Source organism: Athene noctua, chromosome 1 (genome assembly GCF_965140245.1).
Source record: "Athene noctua chromosome 1, bAthNoc1.hap1.1, whole genome shotgun sequence".
Taxonomy (NCBI): Eukaryota; Metazoa; Chordata; class Aves; order Strigiformes; family Strigidae; genus Athene; species Athene noctua.
In genome coordinates this window covers 197,721,879-197,749,546 of record NC_134037.1, presented here as the reverse complement: position 1 = coordinate 197,749,546, position 27,668 = coordinate 197,721,879, and the positions used below count along the sequence as shown (strand labels likewise).

The 27,668-nt window shown below is 43.0% G+C and overlaps 1 protein-coding gene across 2 annotated transcripts in view; it reads right to left on the bottom strand.

Annotated features, from left to right (window-relative positions):
* The window catches only part of SH3RF3 (SH3 domain containing ring finger 3), a 254,495-nt gene that overhangs the window by 26,803 nt on the left and 200,024 nt on the right, over positions 1-27,668 (bottom strand). The window contains exons 8-12 of one of the 2 annotated variants that reach the window (XM_074909556.1): positions 21,092-21,192; positions 16,831-17,001; positions 13,257-13,507; positions 10,729-10,731; positions 9,165-9,469 (exon numbers count right to left, since the gene is read on the bottom strand). In XM_074909556.1, the coding sequence (XP_074765657.1) occupies positions 9,165-9,469; positions 10,729-10,731; positions 13,257-13,507; positions 16,831-17,001; positions 21,092-21,192 (831 nt within the window). The remainder of the gene's footprint in view (positions 1-9,164; positions 9,470-10,728; positions 10,732-13,256; positions 13,508-16,830; positions 17,002-21,091; positions 21,193-27,668) is intronic. The other variant, XM_074909548.1, reaches the window with a different exon arrangement.

The following is a 27,668-nucleotide window of genomic DNA, read 5'->3' as shown; positions in this document are numbered from 1 at the left end:
AAAAAGCCAGCTAGTTCCATTTAAAAATATACCAGTTCTGAACTGATCATGAATTGAGAATAAAAACTACAGTACAGGAAATCTACTTTACTACAAAATAAGTTGGTTATGGACTCACATTAAATTACTTCTTCTCTCCCTGGGGCATCTGGTGATGAAGCCCAATGCCAATCTACTGCTAGCATGCTGAATACAGTGAGCTGTGAGTGAAGGTTAATTGTCTTCTGTAGTCTTAACTTATGGAAACATATCAGTGAATATGAACCAAACAAAATATATGTCTAAAAGTAAAGCAACAGGTTGAGTTCTGCCTTTATAATGAATCGGTTTTTAAAAGGTTGACTGCTTGACACCCTATATTAATTGATTACAGGCAGCCTGCAGACATAGTGTCTGAAAAGTAACTTTTGCATGGTGTACTTTTTGAATTCCTGAGACTGATCTTTTCTCCAGAGGGCATAATAAAGGAACTTTTTTTTTTTTTCAGTCCTTCAGAGACCAGCACTGACTCCATGTCTTGACTTGGTCTAAGGGAATTACTAGATGCTTGAGACATTAATTCAAAAAAATAACAACCCAGACTGACTTTAAAGTGGCTTTACCATTTGACAAAAGAGAAGCTGAGGACTTGCGAATCTTCCTGCTGCTACTGCAAAATGAAAAATAAACAAAAATGTACAAAATAAGATAAATATCCCTTTGCTATAACTTGGTCATGCCCCTGAGTTACATGACAAAACCAGAAACATGCCACAGATACCTGTTGTCTGTTATAACATGCTGTTCTTACAGTACCGCAGTTTTCATCAGAAACCGCAATTTCATTTAGTTTATGTAATTCTTCTAACAGAGCCTACTGAAGTATTTCAGCAGTGATGCTAGATATTTTAACCCACCTTATTATGTGTGACTATAGAGAAAAGCAAAGAAAAAGACCAGTACCTAAGTGACCGAAAAAATAAACATGGGCACTGAAAAGCTGATTATAGCCAATTTGCACAGGGAAGTTCAAACTTAGTTTCATAAAACAACTGCGCTGGCACTTGAGATACTTGTATGTCAGTGAATAATCTCTGTTGCCTCTTGGTGATTTAAGACTTACTGGTTTGTGAATCCAGAGTTGGAAAACCACCGAGGAAAGCAAATGAGTCCTGGACACACTGGCCAAAATGCCACCAACTGTTGACACACTGCAAGTTATTTTGTTGTTTTCAAGGCATCCAGCTTCTTACTGTATTTTTCTGCCAGAATGGTTTCATTCTGCATGTCTTCCTTCTTGGGAGTGGTGGGTAGTGGCAGGCCCATGACAGGTTTGTGTGTTACTGTTCCAAGCCAGAAAGTGGAGGATAGGGACAGGCACAGCATTTGCACTCTGGTTTTTGTTGGGTTTTTTCCCACCTGTGCATGGAAATTGGGAATTTGATGTTATGAGAGAATGAGGGATCAATCTGTATTCTCCAGACACAGGGCAGGGAGAAGGCAGAAGCTGTGACGGGACGCTCAGCTGCAGAGCTGTGCGTTTTGGGGTGGGGATTGGCCCCTATGATCCCTCAACAGCCGGAATGTGTCAGTGTCTCCCATCAATACCACAAGAGTGCTTACATTTCACCCGACTAATCCAAGGAGATGCTTGCCATCCCCTCCCACAGCCTGGCCCCATCCAGCCATCTGGTCCTGTGTGATTCCTTCTGCAGGCAGGGGAATGCCATGGGAACGCCAGTGCCGGGATGCTCACACGCAGACACGCACATGCACTCGCACACACACACGCCTCCAGCCTTCTGCTTCCAGTGTTCCCTTGCATGCTCTTTCCTTTGTCAGTTCTACTTTCTCCCCCAAGCGGCACTTAGGATTTAGTAAAATCCCATGGGTTCCCTGTGTTATAAAATTAGGTCTCTACAGGTGCCAGAAGAACGCTGTGCCTTGGCATCCAAACAGTTTTGTCTCCAGTTAGATAAACTGAATTTCCTCTTGAAGCTAAAGCACTCTCCATCTTCTCTTCCCCTGGATCTGCTTCCCCTTATGGCCACAGAATGCAGCACAGAACCACTTGAAACCGCGTTAGAGAAATCCACTGCGGACACTTGAGAAATCCTGTGACAGCATTATGAGGCAGATAAGCAGAGGCGGGGGGAGAGGAAAGAGAAGAGGAATAGCTTTCAGAGACTGCTTGGCAGCGAAGTCAACACTTGAAATATCTGTGGGGAGTTTGAAAGCATTTCCTAACATCAAAAATGTGAAGAAGAAAAAGAAATTTTGATCAATGGCTTATTGCCCTTGATCTAAGCAAAAGAATCCTAGCCAGTCAGAAATAACAGAAATCTGTTTTATTGTAAAGCTGAAGTTTTCTATGTTTTGACAGCTGGGGCTCATGCTTTTGGCTGGGTTATTTGCCAGCCTTAAAATATTCATCAGTGAGTTGCCAGGTTTTTGTCCTTTCAAATTGAATTCTAACGATGAAGGAGAAGGTGCTGGAGAGATTTTAAGCACGAGTTCTCTGCCCTAAAACAGAACTTTGTGGCCTGGATTCACATGACCAGAAAAAGAGGTTTCCAATCCTTGGCCAAGTTTCTGGTGAATCACTTGCTGGTCACAGAGCCAAGATTCACTTTCTGGAGCATGGGAAGCAGTGGCTCATTTGTGATGAAGACAGCCCCCTCGCCTTTGTTGGGAGGAAATGGATTAACAGTATGTATTCTGTGCGTAAGTCTTGAGAGAACTGAACTAAAATATTCCAGATTAAAGCATCCTTAATGAGGAAAAAATTGGAACCTGTGTTAAACTGAGAAGTCAAATCTGACTCTGAAAATGATCGGTGAAATTTTGGTGTTAGTGGCTCCATGATCAACTCTGATGTCTTACAGACTACCCAAGCAAATTAGTGTCACAGAACTTATTATTTATCTTTCTGATGCAAACCTTTACATTACTATTCCAATGTTGCTTCTTCTTAATGCTTTCTATATTTTGATACACTTATTCTAAGAATTCAAAACAGGCTTTTCTGCTCCTGTGCGATTTGTTCATTCTTATGGCTTGTGCTGCTTTCATTTAGTCACTTAGTTGTTATCTCTCCATTTCATACCCGTACAATTTAGGGGGCTTTCTTAGGTGAACCAATTACAAAGTGAAAATATTAAATTCTTTCATATCTGCTATGAAGACTGAATTCCTCTTCCAAAAATTCAGGGTCAGTCATATTGACTTTGTATGTGAAAAATCTGCTTTCATCATCTCTGACCTTAGCTTCCTTTACTTGTCCCAGGGTGAGCACTATTTTTGTCATGTCATTTTGCATCTACAAAGTCTTTGCAAGTGCTCAACACTTCACTTCTGAGATTGATCTTCCATTTTATGGATAAGGAATTAAATTTCTTTAGTGGATATGAAGTGATAACAAACCTTTTTTACTCAGAGGCAAATTAATACAAGAAGTTGCAATGCAGAGACTAACAATTAGTAAGTGAAAACTGAAGGTGCACTACCGTGCGCAGGTAGGTTCTGAACCTTTGGGCAGGTTCAGTTCCATCAACTGATAGCTTAACCAGAGAGCTGTAATGTGAACTGAGGTCAAAGAGCCTCTGAGAATTTACAAAGCCAAATTTTCAAAGGGCCTTTGATCTAGTCTCCAACCATATGCAAAGCCAGGGTGGGCGGCTAAGTGAGCAGGTGGCAGCTCTGCACTGAGGGACACTGTCTGGTGGGACCAGGCACTGGGCTGCAAATTAGGGGAAGGTAGAGGAAGGCACTGGCAGGAAGGGGGAGTGATGGAGAGGGAAGTCTCTGATCATGTCTATACGGGCATATAAAACAAGGCCAGGGTTTAGCATCAAACCCAGGTCCGCATCCATTAGCCATTGTGGGTTTGGCTAATATCAATTAGCACTCTCCCAGGACAACGTATGGGCATGGCTTGGGCCACACCACATACCAGGACTGTTCTCAATGAGCAGTCTGGATGCAGTCACCCTATTTTGGACTGAGAAGAAAGCTTAGAAGTGTAGATGCAAGTCTTACAGGGACACTTGCAGGGCCAGAAAACAGGCCTTGGCTTGTTTTATTTTGTAATGTAGTCCTTATGCCAGGATCATGCCAAACATACTGCATCATTTGAGGAATGCAGCTATCCTGAGCAGAAGGATGATATTTGAGAAAGTGAGTGACACTGGTGAGAACAGACAGATGTTTACTGATTCAATCTTCACATGCAAAACTGTTGGTGCATGTTCAAAGTAATTTTCTGAAGATGTGCCTCTTGTTATCTTAAGATCAGTAAACAGCAGCCCAGTATATTTTCCCATTTGTTGTGACTTGCTTATCCAGATCCTCTATATATTCCAGGGACACAGTTACTAAATTTAAAGCTGCAAACAGATTTGTTCTCTCAGCACACTTGTAAGAAACATTTAATTTTACATTGCCAGTTTTCAAATATTTCTATATACTCTTGCTAGGTGAAACACTGAGGAATTGGTGTAACTCAGTGATGAATTAATGGCTTGGTCACTAGTGCAAGCTCTTATTTTCCTCTCTAGCAGATACTGGGCCAGACATTTTGGAAGAGTTTAATCAAAATCCTCATCAAAAGCCAAATGAGTGGATTTTAAAGAAAGTTTAATTACAGTGGTCAAACCACCCAGCATGATTTGCTTGATTTGATTAACGTAACGAGGAGCACATTTAATGAGAAATGCATTAATTCATTCAAACAAGTGGTTTTATCAGAGGTATTAAGCATCAGCCCAGATTATGTACAGCAGAAACTATTATAGCAAAAACTGGCCGAGGTCAAAGCAGTAGTCATGCCATAATTACAAGCTCTCAGCTGTAATCTACCAGTTGAACTTGGACAGTGCTCATCATGACTGAAAAAGCAGGCTCCCCATTTAAAAAAGCCCCCAAAACACAGGGCTTTGCTTCCATTTCACAGCTGGGATTCCATCCTTTTCTTTCAGATGTTCAGAAGATTCAGGAACTTGGATTGAATTCTCTGAGTTTTATATGGTTACACATGCAGATATTTTTAGCAAATGATGAAGCAAGAGCTTGAATGACCTCTGATACCACCACCCACTCTTAAAGGAAATGGAGTGTTTCCCATTTGCTCTCTGTTTTACCTCCCTCCTGTCCCTGAGATGTCTTTGGGACACTCCTGTTCTTAACCTGGAATAGACTGACTTTGGGGAAGAATGATTATTTTCCTTCTGAGGAAGGAAACGTCTTTCTTGGAAAATAAGAAAAATTGGCCTCAAGCAGGCAATATTTGAGAAAAAGAAGGAAGAGTCTCCTTTACACCTTGGTCTCTTCAACTGCCTTCTTTAGATAAATTTCAGACCCTATATTCCAACTTTACTGTTTCAGGGACCCTCTCCATGGGCTTTACACAGCACCCTTCACCTCTACCCTTCCCATTGGCACCCCTTTGCTGGTGCCCCCTGCTATATCACCCAGAAGCTTCTAATGCTCCTCTCCTTCATATGCTGCCCTGCCCACCATTACCTCTTTGATTTCTGCTGTGCTCCCTTGCCTTTATTCAGTCCCCAGCTTGTTATTCCTGTAGTGTCTGTGCTACCTCTGCGTGAGCCGCCTTTCCTGCTGCTTTGTGCCGTGTCCATATAGCACTGAAACAGCTTTGATTTTCAAGTGCTCTACTTCTAAGCCTGCTTGGCTGCCTGAGCACTTTTTTGAGCACTCTTGCACAGTGGAGTTAAGCACTATCTATTTCTTAGTCTTTCATCAGCTACCACCAGTAGCTGGCAAAGGAGAGCAGCTTTGAAACTGTTCCCTAAGCGGACAGGAGGCTGGTCAAGGAGCTGAGAAGCAGAGCACAAGCCCAGTTGCTGATAGGATCCTCTGGGGGTTTGTGCACACCGACAAGCTAAGACTGGTGTGGAGACCATATTTTATCTCCTATGACAATAAAACAGTATTATTAGGGTGCCTACATGAAAGTAGGTGCCAAGGTTCACCTGCAGGTTTGGAAGTCTGGATCAAGACCTTCAAGAAACAAGCTGAAGTTGAGAACTAGAGGTGACAGAAAATAGACCTAAGGATTTATTTGCTATATTAATAGAAGATGAGCAAGAAAACCATTCCTGCTGAGCTGAAAACCATAATCCTTAGGATTATTTCTGCTGCTTGCCTTTAAACCACAAGGAAAAGAGTAAAAATTGGAATCAGAGTCCCTTGATTTTAGCGAAATCTTGGGATGTGCCTATACCTGACTGCTACACACCAACAGGAACCTGTGATATTGGCATATAAACATTTGCACAGAGGAAAGCATTAACAGTGATGACCTCACCAGTACACTCAACAAGACTGTTCCCAAGGTAAAGACAATTCTGTCTTGGAACAAGCAACCCAAATAGCATATATAGACTCACTACATCAGCTGACCCTTGATGTCACATTTGGTATGAGTGGAATCTAAGTGGGAAATCATAAAACATAAATTGGTAGGAGATCATATCTTAAAATACTTTTTCCCACTATCTCCCAGCCCAGAATTCAAGCAGCAAATCAACCTTGCTGAAGTTATTATTTGAAGAAAATTTCTCAGGGACCAATATATCTGACTATATTAGAGTGATAAATATAAAAAATGCAGTTTATCTCCATAGCCCTCAAAAGAAACATCTTCTACAACAGAACCGTGAAAACAATGGATCCTCAGCACATCCATCCCCAAATGCAGACTACTTCTTCCTATGTACCATGTGCCCTCTGTACAGTAGTGAATTCACACGGACAATCAGTGCACGAAAGAAAAGCATGGTTAATAACAAGAGAATGTTTCCCGAAACAGCCATTCTCCTGTGATCGTTCAGCCCTTATCCTCAAGGGAATCCTACAAAAGAAACTGCAAAGACTAATTTGGGATTAAAACTGATAATTTGATGGGACACCAAAAATTATTGATTCCAACAACAATGCTAATTTTATGGCAGATTACAGTTTACCTCAGACATGATTTGCTAATCTCAGTTTCTCAGGAGATAATTACCTGCGCTTTTCTTTTGTCCTGTGTTCAGTAAAGCTGAAGACCTTATTACCACTCATCTTACTAACATCCCCTCTGTTCCTTTCATCTCAAAGTACCTGACTGATTAATATAACGAAACTGAACTTGGATAAATTGCTTCTGATCTTTGCTTATCTGACAGTTTGCTAGTTATGTCCCTGCTTTTGTTTTACTCCTTGGACTGGTCTGTTTTTCCGATCAGGTGTACTGATAACTGAGATTGCCTCTCTCCACAGATTTTCCTTCTAAGTGTTATGACTATTCCCTCTTTACCAAAAAACCCACATAACCAGCCTCCACTTTGGAAATAATCAAGTGTGATTCCATATATAGCTCCATTTCTGACTCACGGATTCCTTTTTGAATAGATATACAGCTTTTAATCTGGCATTATCCGAGTTCCCAACTGCTTCAAAGAAATATTTGAGTTTATGCAAAGGATAGGAACACAACTTAACTGGCTGAACATCAGTCACTCCTTCTAAAAGGAAAGGAAGCATCGTTAACTCAGATCTTTCTAAAATGAGAGTGAAATATGACATGGAAAAGATTCAGGAATATACTGTTGAACACAGGGCAGTTATGCACCACCCAATGCAGTCAGAGATGAAAATTTTTGTCACTTCTCTCTGATACTTTCCAGGTACTGAAATGGTCTTTGGCAATTCTCAGCGCAATGGTGTAGTATAGTATATGCTTCTCCCCTTCATGAATGGAGCTCAAAAACCCCATAACTTTACTTCCCTGCATACAAATTAAGTAACTTAAAGCTGTGACAGCTTGAGAATTGTTGACCAGTATCTTAGGAAGGGACTCAATATCATTTTGCCTAGGAAATTTCAGAGTGCAGTCCCCTCATGAATGAAAACATATGGACCTCTAGAATAGCATGGTATGTTTTAGGAAGTATTAAATAAGTAAGTACACAAAGCCCTGAGGTATCTACCACCTTCTGCCAAATGCCATACACTTCCTTGGGCTTTCAGAAGTAGCAGGTATTGTTCTGCTTACAGAGCATGCAGTCCTTGATGCACACTTGGAAATCATTCTTTGTAAACAAGTACCTAAATTTCACATCCAGGGCAGAAGTTCTACATGCTTCTTTCAACAAAAGGTACTCAGAGAAAATTGGAGATAGGATTAAGGAAAGGATTTTAAAACTTGTATTCCTCATCTTGTGAAACTAGGGGTTATCTGTGACCACACATGAGACCTGCAAACTCAGCATTACCGTGTACAAAGTAAATGTTTACCCCATATATATCTGTATGGAAAGGATTTTTTGCAGGTCCAAAGGAAAAGCAGCTCCCCACATCTCTTTCTCCTACTCAGATACAAACAAGGATCTTGCTTCCAGCAAGAAGTTTGTATCAGTGGGCTCTGATAGGCAGTAAGGAGATAACCCTCAGCACTGATAAATGGGGACTGCTAACACAATGTAAACATTTGGTGAAAGCAAAATATTTGCAAAGAGCCTAAAAGGCAGGGTGCTTAAAGACCCACACTGGCTTTCCTTACTAGGTGCACAAGCGACGGGCACTCAGCTATTGGTCCCACTGCTGGCTCCTAAGATGTTGAACCACAGTGCATGGTACCTACGCTCCAATTTTAATTCCCTTCTTGCCGTTTGGCTGTGCCACTGCAGTGAAAGTTTCTGCAAGAAACTGAGATGTTTCTGGAGCAGTAAAGCACCTTTTGCCTCTTGTGACACAGTGTTTTACTGTGCCTGTAGCACCTGCCCTGGGGCTGGTACCACCATCAGCTTCTTCCATGTACAGAGGCAGAGGGTTTCTGGCTTGGCCATCTGGTTTCAGTGACCAAGAGCTCTCCATAACACCTTTCTGCACCACTGCAAATTTGAAAATCTGGGGCTGATCACTGCAAGAAATACCCAAATTTATCCCACTAGTGGCTCAACCTCATTTCCCACCTGCAAGTGGGTAACACAAGAGCAGCATTGGGGATGGTGGAGGGGAAAGGATGAAGCATGAAAATAATGTGAGATGAGGATGTCCAAGCTGACAGGCGATGAAGACCAGCTTTCAGCCTCCTGGGCACCTGCAGGGTCCCTCCTCAACAGCCCCATGGGAGGGAGAGGTAGCAGGAGCATGGGCCGTGGTGGGGGTGCGGTGGCCCTTACCTTCTCATTCTTTCTCTCCTCAGCCTTGCCGGCAGGGCCAGGGGTGACAGGGCCACCCAGGGGCCCGCTGCCTGCCTCACCATTGAGGTGGGCTGCGCTGACGTTGGGCGGGGTGATGGCGGCAGCGGCAGAGGTGAGGGGGATGAGGGGCCGGGCCCCTGGGGTGGGCGGCTGGTGGCCGTGCTGTGGGGAGACGGCAGGGTGAGGCCGGATGGCTGCTGCTGGCAGGCGGGAGGGCGAGCTGGGCGTCCGCAGGGGCGAGACCGTGGCGGTGGGCCGCTCCGGGGCCGGCACCTGGGGGTGAGCTGTGGAGGGAGGACAGAGCACGGTTAAGCCTCCCATGCACTGCCAGACCTGGTCCGTCAGTGACCATTGCTGCCACAAGGCACCAGGCCCGACAGAGAGCTAAGCTCTTAGCCTTAACCCAGGATGTCTCAGCCTGCAAGTGTTTTCACCTGAATCCTAGAAATCCCCCTCCTGTCTGTGAAAGGCCTGTCTGCAGTCACCAAAATGGCTGGTCCTCCCTAGTGATGTGATTGGGATCAGGTCGCCATCTCTGCCCATGCCTGGAAATAAATAAAGAAGCCTACTGTGTTTTTAAAATACCTTATCTCTTTCCAGCTGAGCTGTTTTCCGAACCTCCAGGACCCCCTCCTAACCTGATAGGTTTTGAGGCAACACAACATGGGACCTAAAGGGTTAGCCCAGCTGATCCACACTGACCTCCAGCTGGCAATTACAGTGGAAGGTCTCTAGTTTCAGCCCTAACAAAACGATCAACAGCACATCACTGTGCTGCACAAGATAAATTAAGCAGAAATCCACCAGAGGATTTCTGAGCTCAGCCTCATCTCTGCCAGCCAAGTCCCTAAGGGAATATGCAGTGCCTTTTAGTCTTGCTGCCCCTGCTGAGCAAACACTGCCTACAAGCACTAGAAACCAGGAATTAGTGCTCATCTGTTTAAGGGTGACCACTGCCGAGGTCAGCTCTCCAGGGATTTGGAAGCCTGTTGCATGCCTTGTGTTGTAAAAATTATGACAAAGCTCCAGGTCCATTTCCATAACGATGTTGCATTTGACTTCCAGGTTGGTTGATTGCTTAGGTGTAATCTACTCACCCACCCCACAGTAGCCTCTACTTTGGTTAGGACATTCACCTGGGATGTGAAAACATAGGATCTGATCGCTATGTTATTCTCCTCTGCGGAGAACAGTTCTGGGCAGCTGTCTATTCCCTTTGCAAGCTGAGCCAGGACAGCTTCATGGCTGAAGTCTGGTTGAACTACATCCATTCCTGACAAAAAGCTTTGAGTCCAACAAGTCAGCTCTTTGATCAAAAAGCATTTTTCTGGAAAATTTCTGACCCACTCTGATCTGTGGTTTTCTTACAGATTCATCCAAAGGATACATTTTTACACAGGACCAGCTGGAGTTCACTCAATCTATAACTAAACAACTATGCTAAAACAGCTCAAACCACGCTTTTCTGTTTCTATGGTTAGCAGCAGCACCCATTACCAGTGATTGAAACAATAAGGAATGCCATTAATCATACTCACTAGACCAGCTGAGCACTCCTGGCAGGAGGGAATTTCATCCCCCAGCCTTATGCCCTATTATCCGAAGGGATACTAAACATGATGGGCCAGTGATCATCAGATTAGCATCTCTGGAGTTTACATGATTCTTCCTCATGGTAACTCCTTGACTCTATAACATCTCTTTTTATTGATGTTGCTCATAGCAAATCAACCAAACTGTCATTAACCAGCCTTGAATTTGATTTTACCTTGTAGCATAAAGACGGGCCCAGATGCCTTCGACTACTCTTACTATTAGTTACTATTAGTTACCATTTGTCCCTCCCTGGATTACCAAGAACATATATTGGAAAGTGTAAATCCTTTCCAGAGAGACAGACAGGGCACCACTTGAAGTGATTCCCTCCTGATTTTCCCATTTGGAACCTGTGTGATGAGAGCAATCACTAATTTATCAGGGTGGCTAAGCTTGCAGGGTCAAGGTTTTGAACTACTGGTTGTAGGGAGCAATGGCTTTCCTAAATTTAGAAGAAAAGTACAAGAACAGAATTTCACTGCATGTACCTGTATGCCTAAGACTGATTTGATAATCATATTAGGTACATTACTTCTTTCATATAGGACTTGGTGTTTCCAGACACAAAGGAAACAGGAAATATGAGAAACAGTAAAATAAATGGCCTGAGAAAAATCAACTCTGAGCACAGCTCTCAGATTCTATTCTGTAATTTCATCTGCTTACTGTTACAATGTATGCCTTTGCTCTGGGATCTCTGGATCTGGACTGTGCTGCATCAAACATGCTATTAATTAGCAATGCTCACTGAAGGCTATTTTTGTTCTATACCACTCATATTTCATTTTGGGTGTATTCCTACATTAGTGGCCTTGTGCAAAATTGATTTGTTACTCATGTATATTGCAAGCCAACAGAAATGTGATTTGAATACTGTGTCAGCTTGCCTCGCTTGGAAAGCTTTTCCAAAAGTCAGTGTGCATTACTCTGTCCTGCAGGACTAAAGAGACCTTGTGAGGGGCTCTGGTCCATAGGATACTGGTGAGGACATCCATTATGGAGAAAAATATTGATAATAATGAAAAATTTACTTTATCTATCCTGGCAAAGTTTTATCTAATTAAAACAACAATCTCATTACCTTCTGGAAGGGCTGGAGAATGCCACACTTAGATGGTTTTGGAGCAGCTCTGTGGTCCCTGGATCACCCTGCCTGCCAACTCCTTGGCACTTTAAAAAGTCAGAGTGACCTGGAGGAGCAATCTTAAATAAGGGAAGCTGCTGGAGGTGTAGCACAGCCGCACGGTGGAAGGAAGGTGTGGGGCATGCCTGTTGCACAGGTCACCTCAGTTTTAGGGAAACTCCTCTGTCTGTAGGTATGGGCACAGGAGGCAGCAGGAACACCCAAACTCTCCCTGAGAGCCTTGCCCAGGAGGGGACATTTCTGCCTTTGCACTGTAGGAGCAGAGGAGCTTTTGGAAGGGTGTGACTTGAGGGGAAAGCAGCACTTTCTGAACTAGACAAGAAGAGGATAAATCCATTATTCCCCAGTGTGACACAGATGCCATGTAAAGTCCTGCCACTGTTTGTTGAGGAGACTGCATTGTTCGAGATTCAGATTCACGTGTATTTGATTACATTTTCTTCCCTTTGGTCTGGACTGTGTAGGAGGTGAGATTAGATGGTCATAATGGTGCCTTCTGGCTTCAAAAAGCATGAATCCATGACTTACACCAGTGTATTTCTCACTTGTGCCTGCTCTGTTTTGTATCTAAGACCTCAGTTTTCAGCAGTCAGAGTCCTTACTGATCTGTCTTTGTAAATACAATGGCTCACATCCCTATAAAATATCAGAAACAAAATTTTAAAAATTTTGCTATAAAATTCCACCACAGGATTTACTTTTACTTTATTCAACATCAGAGCTGTTTAACATCAGGGAAAAGAGAATAAATTGTACTCTAGAAAACTGTGCTGTACATCAGAAAGGGAACCTAGAAAGAACAGAGGCCCCCTGGTGTGAGAATCTCTTATTCTCATTTCAAAAAGGTGGGAGTATTTTTCAGATCTTTTTCTTTATCGCTAACACTGGGTCCTGTTCTGCCTAATAAATACCTTTCATCCCTGAAGCCCAATGAAATGCTTCTTAATTTTGAGTTATGTATTACTTGCCCTGTGATAAGGGCAGTATTTTCCCGTCAGCAAGCCAACCGGATTCAGAACTGTTAATCTCCTCAGTATGCAGGGTGCTTGCTTTCACCCAGATAAATTGTATAAATATTTGTAAACACTATAATCTATTTCAGCTGTAGCAACAGAACAATCTGATAAACACAACGTGGTTCCCAGAGATCAATAGAAGCCCATAAATATTACAAGCAAATAAAACATACTCTATTCCACATTGACTGAGCTGTGTCTAAAACGAGAAAGCAAGCTGTGGCAATGGGCAGATTTGAGAGGCTTGAGCTCGAGGGGTACAACATCAATCCCACTGACGCAGGACGAGAGGCACTGGCGGGCGTGCACACGTACCCATCTGCATGGCGTTGCGGGTCTGGCTGGCTGGCTGCTGAGCTGAATACCTCAAGCAGTTATTCAGCTGAGGAGAGGCTGCCTGTAGCTGAGGATGTGTCTGGGGAGCAGTGATGGGAACAACCGGTCTGACAGCTGTGGAGGTGTTGGTGTGACCAGCCCCGATGGGGTGGATGATTCCTGGGGCTCCTTTTGTTGTTGGAACTCCCGCGGCTCCACTGTTCCTGGGCTGCCCAGCTCCCACCGGCACCCTGCACGGAGACAAGGCACAGCATAAGCAAGCTTGCAAAGACCTTAATACACAGCCATGATGCTGATAAGCACCCTCAGTTACTTAGGGGGTTCAACATGATACCCTCTCAGGTATTAAAGTAAACCAAGATATAGAGATATATGTATCTTTATGGGACACAGTTTTAAGCATGGTGGAGGACATTTTCACCCCTTTATCCCATGAGAAGAAGTGCAGGGCAAAAATGGAAAAGCTAATTTTTCGCATCACTATTTTTCTTAAGTTACATTTCTGTCTGAATAGTTTCTAGTAAAATCACAAATCTAAATTCAGAAGAAATGGATATCTCCCAAATGTCATTTTGTGTGCCAGAGGCTCTTTTACAGACACTAATGGAGTGATAATTAAAACAGACTCAGAGATCTTTTCTTAGGACCAAACCTGCATACAGCCCCACAGGGAGAAAAAAAGATGGATAACACCAAATCTGTGTGTGGCTGTTGACGGAGACTGAAAAGCAGCAGACTTGGCAGGGCTTTGCTTGGCTGAACACTTACTCTACCGACGTAACCAGCCCTAGCTTAGACTTGCTAAGGAAATGCAAAAGGGAAGGGAATGCAGCTTACCTTACTGAAAAGGAAATCCAAACAATAATCGACCCCTTTTTCACTGCTCACTTAAACTGTATGCATATGAAATTGTGTTTCATCTGAGTGCCTTCCCGCAGAGGGAAGGAACAAGGCTATTTCTCCTACACAATGAGTTCAGCCTACAGCAGGTCTTGGTCTTCTTACCACTGAGCTAGAAACTCTCTGACCAGGGCAGGAGGACACTGGGATGACAGAAAGACACCAATGAACAAAATCAGTTGCTGCTCAGCAGCTCGCTCTTTGAGTTTCTTACTCAGGTTCCTGGGTAATTTTCTTCCCCAGCAGTAGATGCCATGAAACAGCGGAATTAATTTGTGCTGTTCTCCTCTCCTGGGCTGCTCCATGTGCCAAGGTCCTCCTCCAGGCAAGGACAGCAGAGGGGATATGATGCAGAACAAAGTATGGTGGAGCAAACGGGAATGAGACAGTGCAGGGGGTTAGCAAGGAGAGGGTAACAGAAAGGCTACAAGACCAGCCTATGGGGGGTGAGATTGTGAGAACGTCTGGGGCCTCAAAACTGTTGTGTGGGAGCACAGAGAGGAGAAGACCAGAAAGAAGGAGTATGCTGAACAATCTGGTCTGATTCAGAGGACAAGAAAGACAGAAGTAACCCTAAGAAAAGAATGGAAAGGGGAAGGGTCAAACGAATGATGAAAGAGATGGAAAGAGACCAAAACACAGGCTGGGAGATATGGTCCACAAGTGCAAAAGAGAGCCATCCCCTCTTTCCAATCCCCCCCTCCCACCAAAATCACAGGAGGAAAAAACACTGTGGTGTCATTGACTTGACTCATCTCATGGTACAAGGTTTGCTTGGGTTACATTCTGCTAAATGAATCTGACTTTTTTTTCTTCTTTTTTTTTTTTTTTTTTTTTTATCAGCCTCCAGGTAGGGAAAAGCTGGGAATCCCACCAGATGGAAATCTTGACTGTCTGTCATCTGCTGTGAAGAGCTGGCAGGGTAGCAGCAAGGTTCAGCTGGAGCTGGCTTGGCCATCTGCACTAGGTTGAGTTTGCCAGAAAAGTACACCTAATAGTCCACTGAGAGCTGTGTTCAGGCAAACATGCACACCGACAGGTAAAGAAACTATCTGTAACTCTCATAGAGCTGGACAGATGTTGGATGTGGCAAATTTTCTTTGCTGCCTTGTGCCTGTCTGTCCATCTAAAGGGTCTTACCCTTTTTCCACCATGCTCTGCTCACACATGTGCTTTGGCAGACTATAATATCTAGTTCAGTGTTATTAAATTCACAGGCAACTTCTTTTTCTTGGGTTTTGTAGGGAGTGGCAGAAAAACATGTATGAATCTAATCCTCTGCTTTGCTGTCAAAGGGGAACAAAGTAAGTTGAAAGTGCAGCAAATAGATTTTGTTGCTATCAGGTTTTTCTTGCTGCTCTCACTGAGGGTAATTTACACAAGAACTTAATTAGCTCACAGGATCATAAATATAATCATAAAGCTGCTTTCAGGTTTTGTGAAAAGCACTTTTGCCCTTTAGCACTTCTCTCTGTCTTGTTCTAGCTGTGACATGCTGCATTTAATAAAGTCTTGCTGATTCAGATCACCAACCCTTCAGCACAAACTTCTTTACTAATTAAGAGCTGAAGAGGCAAGGAGTGAAGGCAGCCAAGGGTCTCTATAAAATCAGGTAAATACATTTAGGTTGATGAATAGGGAAGAACCCATGAATTAATGTGGGTTTTTTTACTGAAATGCAATATTAGGACTGTCAGCAGGCTTAGTTATCATCTTCTAATCTGCTCTTAACTTTTGGTCTTGCTCAGTCCACAGACTACAAACTTGGCATAAACTGAAGGTGGAACAAACCTGAATCAATTATTCAAGCTCAACATAGAGTTGTAAAGTGTCTTTCTCTGGAGAGGTGTGAAAGATGGTGGAGACTGTGTGCATGTGGGAGGAGAGAGAGCATATGAGGAGTGAGTTTGATATGCAAACCTAGGGTTGATGTAAAGGAGATATGGGCATACACATGGCAACTTTCACCTGCAAGGAGTACGTGGGGCAAAACAGTCTGCGACACACTGATGAACTTTCTCCTCAGCTTGCAGACTATTTCAGTGGGCTCTAGATCAGAAACAACCTTTGATTTGGTGTTGTCCAATACTGAACTCTGACAAATGACATTCCTCCCCAAACACGCTATTCTTTCCTTTTCTCATCTTCTGCAACTGAGACAGAGGTCACTAAAATCAGACAGTTTACTGAACTCTCCTACCAATTCTGAATTTTAACAGTTCAAACATTACTCCAGATCCACAATCCAAGATTTTTGATTTAAGAAAAATAAAATCTACAGGAGCTACTGAGAAGCAAGACATGAGCATTCCTTATTTTGTTTATTCCCATTACATGTCCAGTAGTTTTATAACAATAAAAGATCATTAGCCAATGGATTCTTTGCAATAGTAAAACCTGGACTCATCAGACTTTGTAAAGTCAAAAGTTGTAAATGCTATCATCTAACACAACTAGTGGAGTCTTCTGAAAACATGGGTAACTCCAATGTTACAACCATCAGTTTCATTACCCAAGTCTGCAATGCCACCAGAAAATTTCTAGAAGGAGAATGTGAATTAAAAGCAGAGCTACATTGGTTTCAGCATCCTCCAGATGCAGAATCCCTCTCAGCCCCAGCTCAGGCATATCCATCTTGGCCACTGGTCCTCACCTTGAAACAGGAGTCACGTAGTTGCCTGGGAAGACGCCAGACATCCCACTCCTCAGAGATGTCCCCTTGAACCAGCCGTCCTGGCACTTCTCAATGACCCGGTACATCTCACCTTTGCGGAGCTCCAGCTCGTCGTTCTTCTGAGGCTTGTAGGCATACAGGGCTAGGTAGCTGCGGGGAGAGGTCACACAAGAGGAAAGCACACAGCTGACATTAACCACCACCTGTCCCGCTTCAACTTCAGCCCCACAGAGGAGAAAGTAGGCAGAAACACTGCTCAGAAAGGCTGGTTAAAAAGGGACATCATTACAGCACATAAAACAAGGAATGGCAGAGACAAGATCAACTGGATGCTAAGACAATAAGGGAATAACTGATCAGATTAAAGGGAGGGGGTAATTTAGAAATTCATAGGACATACTTCTCACTCAGGCCACAACCAAAGCAAAACATTGACGCAAAGCAGCACTGAAGTTAAGGACTTAGCAGCAGTTTCAGAAGGATAAGGCAATTTCAGAGACAGCCTGAGTAACCAGGACTTGAGTAGGAAGGCTTTGCAAAGCCTAACATCTGGATGAAGTATCTATTCATATGCTTCAGGGTAAGAGCCACCTTTACTGTGGATTTTCAGAAGAAACCTTCCTTAGTAGGCTACTTCAAAAACATTTAAGGCAGCTTTTCTTGCAGCTTTCTTGCTGCAAGCGGTCTTTACTGACCACTTTCAGAAACAATAAGACAAACTGTTCTGTCCTGGCATGGTAATTTTTGCATTATGTGGGTAAAACAAGAAGTGACAGAGGGCCAAATTCTGCAAGGGGATTTTTACTTAAGTAAGTGAAGTGGTATCACTTGGTTTTGGATGTTTTGCATCCAAGTTTTCTAATAAATCTTTAATAGAGGGTGTAATATGTAGAACTCCTTATTTATTTAATTACAGCTTTTATTTATTCCCTTTGTTTAGAATCTTCCTTTTATCTCTCTTTTGTTCTTCCGTTACTACTTCAGGGATGTGTCTGATGTTGTGAAATGACTACAACTTGAAGTCCCTAAAGATATCCCCTCTGTATAGAGATATACTTGTTGAAAATTAAGAGTGATTGCTTGTGCTTTGGGGCATAATGGAAAGTTGGGATAAGATAGCAAAAATGCACATGCAGAACAACACTTTCTTTGTAAATACCTTTTTTTTTTTTTGGTGCTGTTGCCTTTCTACAAATGCAGAAATGGATTTCTGGTAATTCTTGATCAAGGTTGTGCCTTCCTGTGCTTTACAGGCAGTGCAGAGGGATTAGGACAAACAGAGAAACACTTATAGAAAGTGCATTTATACTACAAAGTGCAGCAGAATGTTCTTAGGCTTGGGGGTGGGTGAGAAGAGGCTTGTTGCCCACCTTATAGCAGCGAACCAGAGAAATAATGAAAACTATAACCATTGTGATTGTAGACTTGAAGCCAATAAAACTGATACATGGCTTTTTACTTCTGCTCTCCAGGAAATATAATTGAGGAATAAATCCTGTTAGTTTTCCTGATTCTACTCCTTTACGGTGGCAGTAGATTTCCTTATTTTTATTTTGAAGGCAGTAAATAAACAGCAGTAATGAGCAGAATATGAAGTATTTGGTAACAGCTCCTTAGGGCATGCTTAGGCTGATGTGCCTGGGTCTGTTTACCACGTGCATGGGGTACAAAGACCTAATCAGAAACTGTATTTCATTAGTCAACAGATGGAAGAAACCATCCTGCACATCCTTTGTTTAGCCTATATAATCAGGTGGCCCTGAGCAGGTCTGTAGTTGCTCACCTGATGGAAAACATGAGGCTACGTATGAACTAAAGAACATTAAAATACATCAGTCTGACATGAAATAAGGTTGTATGCTTCAGTGCTAATCCTTCAGCACTGTGCTCTGCTAGGATGTAACAGAAAGTGCCAGACTGCACTCACTTAAGGGAGCAGAAAGCGTGGCTTTGACTACCCCTTTTCAAACTGCTGTTCACTCAGGGCTCATATTCAGAAGCTATGGGTAAAGCAGGGGGTCAAGGTCAGAGCATTTTAGATAGACTCACTTAGCTGTTTCCCCAAGAGGCTACATGTAACGATGTAATTTACAGGTTGAGATGCTGGAATAAGGTGCAAGGAAAATTATCCTAAGTGGATCATAGGCTGCTTTCCCTTGCAGATACCTCCAGCTCTCCTCCTAGTTTCTTTCTGTTCCTCCCTGCAAATTCCTTCAACTCAGCCTCCAGTAAACCTGAATATCCAATATCACAATGAGCCTAAACATCCTCTGGAGAGAGTACCAAAATCCTCCCAGAGACTAGAAGAATGTGTACAACAACACAGCCTGGATGCTATGCCAAAACCAACCAATCTCTGTATGGCTAAACTGATGAAAACTTCTATGTGTTAACCACACAGAGTGACCCTGGGACAACAGAGATCATCACTGTTTTCTTCATGGACCAGCAATCCCACCACATACATGTGGCACTGATGATGCCTGTCACTGGGGGTTTCCTCTATCAGTCTGCAAAGAGGGAGGGGCTTCTCCAAAGCCAGTGACAGGCCCAGCCTGGGTCCGCTGCCTGGCCGTGGCTGTCATGTCCACCCCATGGGGACATGCATATGCCCTGTGTGCTGGCAGAGAGGGGGCTATGGGAGAGCTGGCGGGAGGCTTGCTCTCATACATTGCTGACAACAATTTGAGTACAGTCAGCTTCACGCCCCAGAAAGTGTTTCCGGGCTTTTCCTCTGGCAGGGAATCAGGTCTAGTGGTCCTGTTTGCTGAGGCTGATTTTGCTTTAAGTCAAAGCCTCTGGACTTGGACACACTTCACTGTTCTCTAGATTTTAGGTGTGAAACTTCACCAGCAAACTCTCTACAACCAAGAAGAAAGTGTTAAAACAACAATCTGAAATCTCACAAAATGTAATAGCAAGTTATTCTGGGATACGTGAAACAGTGAGGCTAAGGGTTAGGAAGCAGGACCTAGAAGAAGCCAAAATGTTTATTAAAGGTTCTCTAAAAAAAGGCCTAAGCAAGAAGTTAGCTCATGTTATTGGCCTTGGGAAGCTGCCTGTGACTCCAATTATAATGCAGAAGCCCCAGGGCTCTGTCTAGGGTTGTACCTTCCCAGTTCTGCTACAACTTTCAGATAACACTTCCTCTTTGACTGGAACTTGGCTCGCAAATGCAAAATGACAGACTGGATTATGAGGCCGCTTCACGAGGGAGACAACAGAAGCATGGGAGGGAGAAGAGGAGGCTTGCTGAGGCACAGAGTCAGGGCCATTGCCAGATAGCTGGAAAATGTCCTGATTCAGCAACTAGTGGAAATACTGCCAGTTACTGCTTCCTAATCTGGGCAATGTTTGAAATAAATTTGTGCCCCACTATGTGCCACACAGGCTGCACAGGGTGACCACAGGATGATGATGAGACCTCTCTGTAGGGCAGTCAGTGATGTGTTGTACCCCTCAGGTATGCAGATCTCATCTTAGTAGCCAAGAATAAATTTGTCTCGGTTCTGTTCCAACTCCCCTATTCTCCTTAAAGCAGATTTGCCATGTTATTTTAGGATTTTATTTGTGAATTCAGACCTTGGTTTAGCCATATCATAAAACCCTAAAATACTGGTTTGCATACATATGTGTGTCCATATAGCTCTACTGCATTTACAGGGTACATGTGATGAGAGGAGAGGATTCAGTAGTTTAACTAGACAGGAACCAGATAAACCAACGAGGCTAGAAGAGATTTATTATAATGAAGTCTACTCTTTTTGTTCTGTATCTGGTCAACCTTCTGTTATTCTACACACTATTTAATGACCCTATATGCCCATGATAAGAAGTTCATTTGTTGCCTTTGTTTACAGCACTGAAAAAATGCGACTGGGTCTTTTTTCTGGTTAATGATGAATGTATTGGGTGTTTGATTGCATGGGACTACACCTTTTAAAGAGCTTTAAATGAAGATTTTCTCTAGCTGAGAGGCATGCCTTTTGCTTCACAGTGATTCATACAGCTGTAATAAATATACCAGGAGTCTAAAAGGGCTCACAGAGAAAGAGAAAGTCTTGCCTTTCTCTACTCATTTTTCAATTTCAGCAGAGGCTGGGTCATGTATGAAATTGCGATCTCTCTCTTCTCAGAATGTTCCTGAGCTGAGATTCAGGCTTTCAGATTACAAACACAAACACACACATGCACACAATTGGAAACAAAGAGTATGCAATGACTGAGATGAGCTGCTTACATATTGAGGGGGAGCTGGACCTTCGGTGGTGTTCCCTGATCTCCAATTATTGCACTTGTCCTGGGAACAGCCACTGTGGCTGTTCCAGCTGAAGAGGAATCCTGAAAATACACAAAGAACATACAACAATTAAGATGAAGCCCACCATTTCCTAAAATGCTATGAGGTGAAAGCACAGAGGAAAAAAAAAAAATCGCATCTTTTATTGATTCCCAGACTTTCTAACTTCATGGTACTGCATTAAAAAATACATCTTTTAGCCTTACACATTCCAAAAATACATTTCTGACACAAGGGATATTAGGTTATTAACAGCATTTCCATGTACCTGTCAGAGAAATTTAGTTGTACCTTGCATGCAGCTCTGAAAAGTTTTAGAATGCAAAACTACTTGACTGCTTTGTAAAATCAGCTCAACAGGTACATCTCTGTAATATACCTTCTCCAATAAAAGTAACCTTTTCCCCTCAAAAGCTTGTTTTAAAATCTGTACTCTTTTGGTTAATGGTTATAGATCTATGGAGAAGAAGATACTATTCAATTTCCAAAATGCAGTCTCATTTCTGTATATTGTTTTTATCTTCAGGAATATTCTTCTCCTTAAGAAAAAGGCACACAAGAAAAATGACAACGCAACCCAAACCAGGAGTACACCTGAATGGAGAAAATTGGAGTGCACTCCACTTTTACTACAGCAAATAAATCCCCACTCTCATACAGAGAACTGGACAGATCTTTTCCAGCTATTAACATTGAAAGTAATTCTAAATGTAATCGTTCATTTTTCAAAGCTTAATGCTCACCAAAAGTATGTAGGGCAAACTCTTTTGAGTTGTGTCACCAAAGTCCTCATTCATCTGTGTCAAAAATGAATCCTGACTGGAAACTTCTCCTGAAGTAATGCCAAGGCCTGTAGCAACAGATCTTTGCTGCAAAGACAGGGCAGAGCTAGGCTGATGGGACTTGTAATGGTTTACTTGAGCAAAAGGCTTTTTTAGTAAGTCTAATCAAATGCTGCATGCACATCCATATGCAGAATGGATCTACAAAGTAGGATCCAAAGCTTATGCACAGATTGCAGGTTCAGACAGAGCCTGTTACATACAACAAAGATTTTGAGCAGTTCACAGACCTCCAGTGCAGCTTTTCTGTTTCCAAATGCTATCCAACAAACAGTAAATATTGATTTATTTTGGGAACAGAAACATAGGGACTTTTTTTGCACTCAAAAATGACACTGAATTAAACCAAGACACACACTGTTTCTTAATTAATGGATTTCAAGGTCACCTCATTCCAAAGAAACCCACATAATTATTACAGTGTCATGTCTCGATAGTGCATTGCTAAGCTATATTGCTTTGCTGTATATTAACACAGTATCATTAGGAAATCATGAAGCAAAATATGAAGACACTGCTCTGTGATTCCAAAGCTTTTGGCAACAAGCAGCAAGCTGTCTCCTCTCTCACTGACATCTACGCTCAATCATGAAGTTGTAGTGACAAGTACATCTCCTTTTTCTCATTATTTCCCCTCACTTTCTGGCTGCTTGCTCAAACAAGGAAGGTTCCAGGCAGCTCATAGTCCTATGTGTAAAAGCAAGCATTCTTTCCAGTTCCAGTGACTAAGGCTTTATTAATCCTGCCTGTCACATCAGTGAGATAATATCAATTTACAGAAAAAAAACTAACCCACTCAAAAATGTAGGGATAGATGGAGAATGATCCCTCATTTGTTATTTTGAACTGGTTAATGCAGTTAAGGATTGCAGAAGATGCTGGACAGAGAGACTTAGCAGCTGTCTCATCTAAGAAGTAAGTGAGAAATCGGCTGGTTCAAACTTCTTCATGTTGTGCCACCATTGTATGTCTGCTCTGAGCTAGAGAAACTGCCTCCAAGAAAACAGAAAATAAATCAGTCTCCACCCTTTCTTGGTAGGACAAACTACTTTGTTTTTACCTCATGAAAAAACAGAGCTGAGTGAACAGCCTCAGGGTGCAACTGTAAAGGAAGAGAAGATTACAGTAATGTAGAAGAGAAAGAATAGACTATTTCAGATCGAAGAGACCTACTACAATCATTTAGTTCAACTCTCTGGCCAATTCAGCGATGAACAAAAGTTAAAGCATGTTGTTAAGGGCATTGGCCAAATAACCTCTTCGACATGGACAGGGGCATCAATCACCTGTCTAGGAAGCTGGTTATAGTCTTTGACCACCCTCTTGGTAAAGAAATGGTTCCCGATGTCCAGTCTGAACCTCCTCCAGTGCAGCTTTGAACCATTCCCCTGCTTCCTGTCACTGGATCCCAGGCAGAAGAGCTCAGCACCTCCCTCTCCACTTCTCCTCCTCAGAAAACTGTAGAGAGCAATGAGGTCACCCATCAAACTCTTTTTCTCCAAACTAGACAAGTCCTTAACTGCTCTTCCTAGGACATTTCTTCCAGCCCTTTCACCAGTATTGTTACCCTCTGGATGCATTCAGGGACCTTCACACACCAGAACTGCACCACAGTACTCCAGGTGAGGTCACACCAGCACTGAATACAGCTGGATAATCACCTCTTTTGACTGGCTGGTTATGCTGTGTTGATGCACCCCAGGATGTGGTTTGCCCTCTTGGCTGCCAGGGCACACTGCTGACCAGCACCCCCAGATTGCTTTCTGCAGGGCTGCTCTGCAGTCATTCCTCTCCCAATTTATACTTGAGCCAGGCATTATTCTGTCCTAGGTGCAGAATCTGACATTTTACCTTGTTAAACTTCATCTGATTAATCACTTTCCAGTGCTCTGTTCTATCTAGATCACTCTGCAGGGCCCCTTGTCCCTTAAGAGAGTCAACAGCACCTCCCAGTTTGGTATCATCTGCAGACTTGCTAATGGTGCATTCGACTCCTGCATCCAGATCATTGATAAATACATTGAATGGGACTGGCCCGAGAATTGAACCCTGAGGAACACTGCTGGTGACTGGTCACCAGACAGATGTAGCCCTATTTGCTGCAACCCTTTGAGCTCTGCCCTTCAGCCAGTTCTTCACACAGCACACTGTAAACCCACTCAACCCACAGTTAGACAACTTGTCCAGAAGGATGCTGTCAGGGACAGTATCAACAGCCTTACTAAAATCCAGAAAAACTACATCCACCTCCTTCCCTTCATCCACTAGGTGGGTGACCTTATCATAGAAGGATATCTGTAGTTAAACAGGTCTTATGTTGCCTGTTCCTGATGACTGCATTATTCTTTAAATGCCTTTCAATAGTACCCAGTATAATCTTCATAACTTTTTCAGGAACTGAGGTTAGATTAACAGATCTGTAGTTCCTTGGGTCTTCCCTCACACCCTTTTTGTGGATTGAAGTAACACTGGTTAGCTTCCAGTTGGCAGAGACCTCCCCAGACTCCCCAGACCTTCGGTAGCTGACTGAGAGGGGTCTTGCCGTAACATCCACTAGTTCCTTCAGTAATCTGGGATGAATCCCATCAGGCCCCATGGAATTGTGAACATTCAGCTGATACAGCTTGTCCCTTACAATTTCAGTGTCCACAAATCACTGTTCCCAGACTTGTGATCTTCCGACTTAGAGGACCGGGCAGCTCAAGGTCTATCACTATTATTAAAGACTAAGGCAAAACCCACACTGAACACCTTAACTTTTTCTTCATCCCTATTAGTCAGATGACCATCTTCAATAAGTATTGATCCAATGTTTTATTTAGATCTCCTCTTGCTATTAACATTTTTTAAAAAGCCCTTCTTGTTATCTGAAACAACACTGGCCAGTTTCTACTCTAATTGAGCTTTGGCCTTTCATGTCTTCTCCCTGCATAAATGAACCATAGCTCTGTACTCTTCCTGTGAAGCCTGACTTTGTTTCCAGAGATCATACAGTTTCTTTTTCCTCCTGAGCTCCATGACGAGTTTCCTGTTCAGTCAAGCTGGTCTTCTGCTCCGCTTGCTTGACTTACAGCACAGTGGAATTGCCGCTCCTGTGATTCTAAAAGGTACTAAAGTTCTCAAAGTTCTTAAAGACTGACCAGCACTTGTGGACTCCTAAGCCTTCAAAAGCAGATTCTCAGGGTACTCTGCTAAATGGCTCCCTGAATAGCTTAAAGTTTTCTCTTCTGAAGTCCAGGGTAGCAACTCTGCTGTCCTTTTTTTCTCATTACACTGAAAATTTAAAACTCAACAATTTCATGGTCACTATGGCCAAGATAGCCGCCTACCATCACATCCCTCATGAGTCTGTTCACAAATAACAAGTCTAGGAGGATATCTTTCCTACTTGGCTCACTGAGTACCTGTGACAAGAAGTTATCTCCTATGAACTTCAAGAATTTCCAAGACCTGCTTGTCTCAGCAGTATGATATTCTCAGTTGATGTCTGGGAAGTTGAAATCTCCCATAACAAGATCCAGAAATTTCTCCTAATTGCCTATTGAGTAACTTACCTGGTGCTTACCTACTGGCAATCGGTAGCAGACATCCACTACAACATCTACTTTGTTTTCCATCCCCCTAATCCTTACCCAGAGGCTCTGCACCACATCATCACTAACTGTAAAGGCTGTGCAAACAAACCTCTCTCTTACACACGGTGCCACACCTCCACCTCGCCTGCCCTGCCTATTTCTCCTGAACAGCCTGTAGCCCTCCATCCTAGCACTCCAACTGTGGGACTCATTCCACCAAGTCTCAGTAACACCAATGATATTGTAGCCCTGTGAGCTGCCCAGTGCTTCCAGTTCAACCAGTCTGTAAGATGCATGCTACCCCTTCCTTAGCTTGTACGATCCTCTATCTGCACACCTCAGCAGAGGCAGAGTTTGCAGAGGTGCAGCTATTCCAGCCAGGAGTGCCAGCCTGACTCTTCAGAAAGATGAGCTCAAGCCTGGAGAGCAGTGTAGCTGTGTGAGCATCATCTACCTGCCTTTTTGCACTGACAGTGGTGGCTTCTTCTATATTACGGGAAGCATGAGCCCAGGTACTTTCTGTGTGCTCTTACGCTTGTACTAACATACAGTCCCAGGGATTAAGAAATCAGGTAATTGTCATTCAGTGTTGCTAGATGACAATGTTGCTTTCTTCCCTTGAATCATCCTGAAGAAATCTCCACAGTCCTGCATGCCCTCTATCCACCTGACATTCAGCTTCTTGCCTATGGCCTGTTACTGTACTATCAGTGCATCTGATGCCAGCCTGGCCCCTACAAACTGTTCATTTTTGCCACTTTGCACAGCCTAGTATCATATGCATCCAAACAGTAAATCAGTGCCTTGCCTGCTTCCTGATTGTGTTCCGTTTTTTCTTTAGCTGCTCTCCCCTGCGGGCTTTGACGTGATGGGGTACTTTCCATTCTGCCTATGACCCTGCTTTTCATGATCAGGTTTTACTCCACAGGACCCACTGGCCTTCCACTGCATTGAATTCAACTCCTCTGTTCTCATCTTGGCATTTACTTTCACACAAGTATTCTGCTCTGCAGCTTCATCCGCCTCTGTGCTCCTTGATAAATTCTCTTGGTGGCTGCCTGATTGCTAGTGTGCATCTGAATGTTCACCAGATTTGCATTTAAACTACAGTCCCTGACACAGTTGATGAAGGCTTTCCAAGCCTCCTCTTTCAGGGTCCTGATCTCTCTCTTATGTATCATTAATTAGCTCATATAAGATAATTATTGGTAGATTATTTTGCAAGATAATATTTGCAATAAGATTTTGAAGAGACTGAATTTAGTGAAAGAATAATCTCCTATTTCTTCATACTTCTGATTACCTTTCTTGAAAGTTTACCTTTCCACTTTCCATTCCTGCAATTTTATGTGGGTGTCCCCAGCCACTGGTAACACTAATAATCCTGCTGGAGAACACAGCAGGCCTTTCTCCATCACAGCTGGTAGCAGGGCTTAGTTTGTTTTCCTTCTTTATTTAGCCAGATTGTACTTTTGCTACTGTGATCTAAGGAACAAGGTACTAAACATGTTCTCCTTTCCTCTTCATCTGCTCAGGGGAATGGGAATTGGAGACAATGCTCTGATTTTTTTTGTTCTCTGCTTTGATACCTTTTGGGAGGTCTGCATGCCACACGTTTCCTTTCTGATGGCAAATCCCTGTGTGATTCACCTTTCTGTGGCACCAGGCACGCAAATACAGCCATGCACAAGCATTACACAGGGAGGGCTCAAACACTGCACCATTTCTGTCTTAATCTTCCTTCCACCTCTGCTACTCACTGTTGCTAAGCCTTACCCAGGGGATGTCCCTGACAGACAGGTTTTTGAGAGGCACATGGGCACCTATTGATAAACAGGCACCTTGCAGAGTTTTCTCAGGGAGGCATTAAGAAGTACTTCACTGTCTGATTCCCATGGATTTTATTGCAATCTAAGTAATAAGAGTCACTTCCTAAGTAATAAGAGTCACTTCTGAAAATGCCATTTGGTGCGTCTCTCTATCCTTATGAGCCTCTAATGCCTTTAAACATTTGGCCATTGCATTTCCAGATGTGACCTGCTGGGTAATCACACTGTAGAACACCTCCTGATTAGGAGGCCATTTACTTTAATGGTGGTG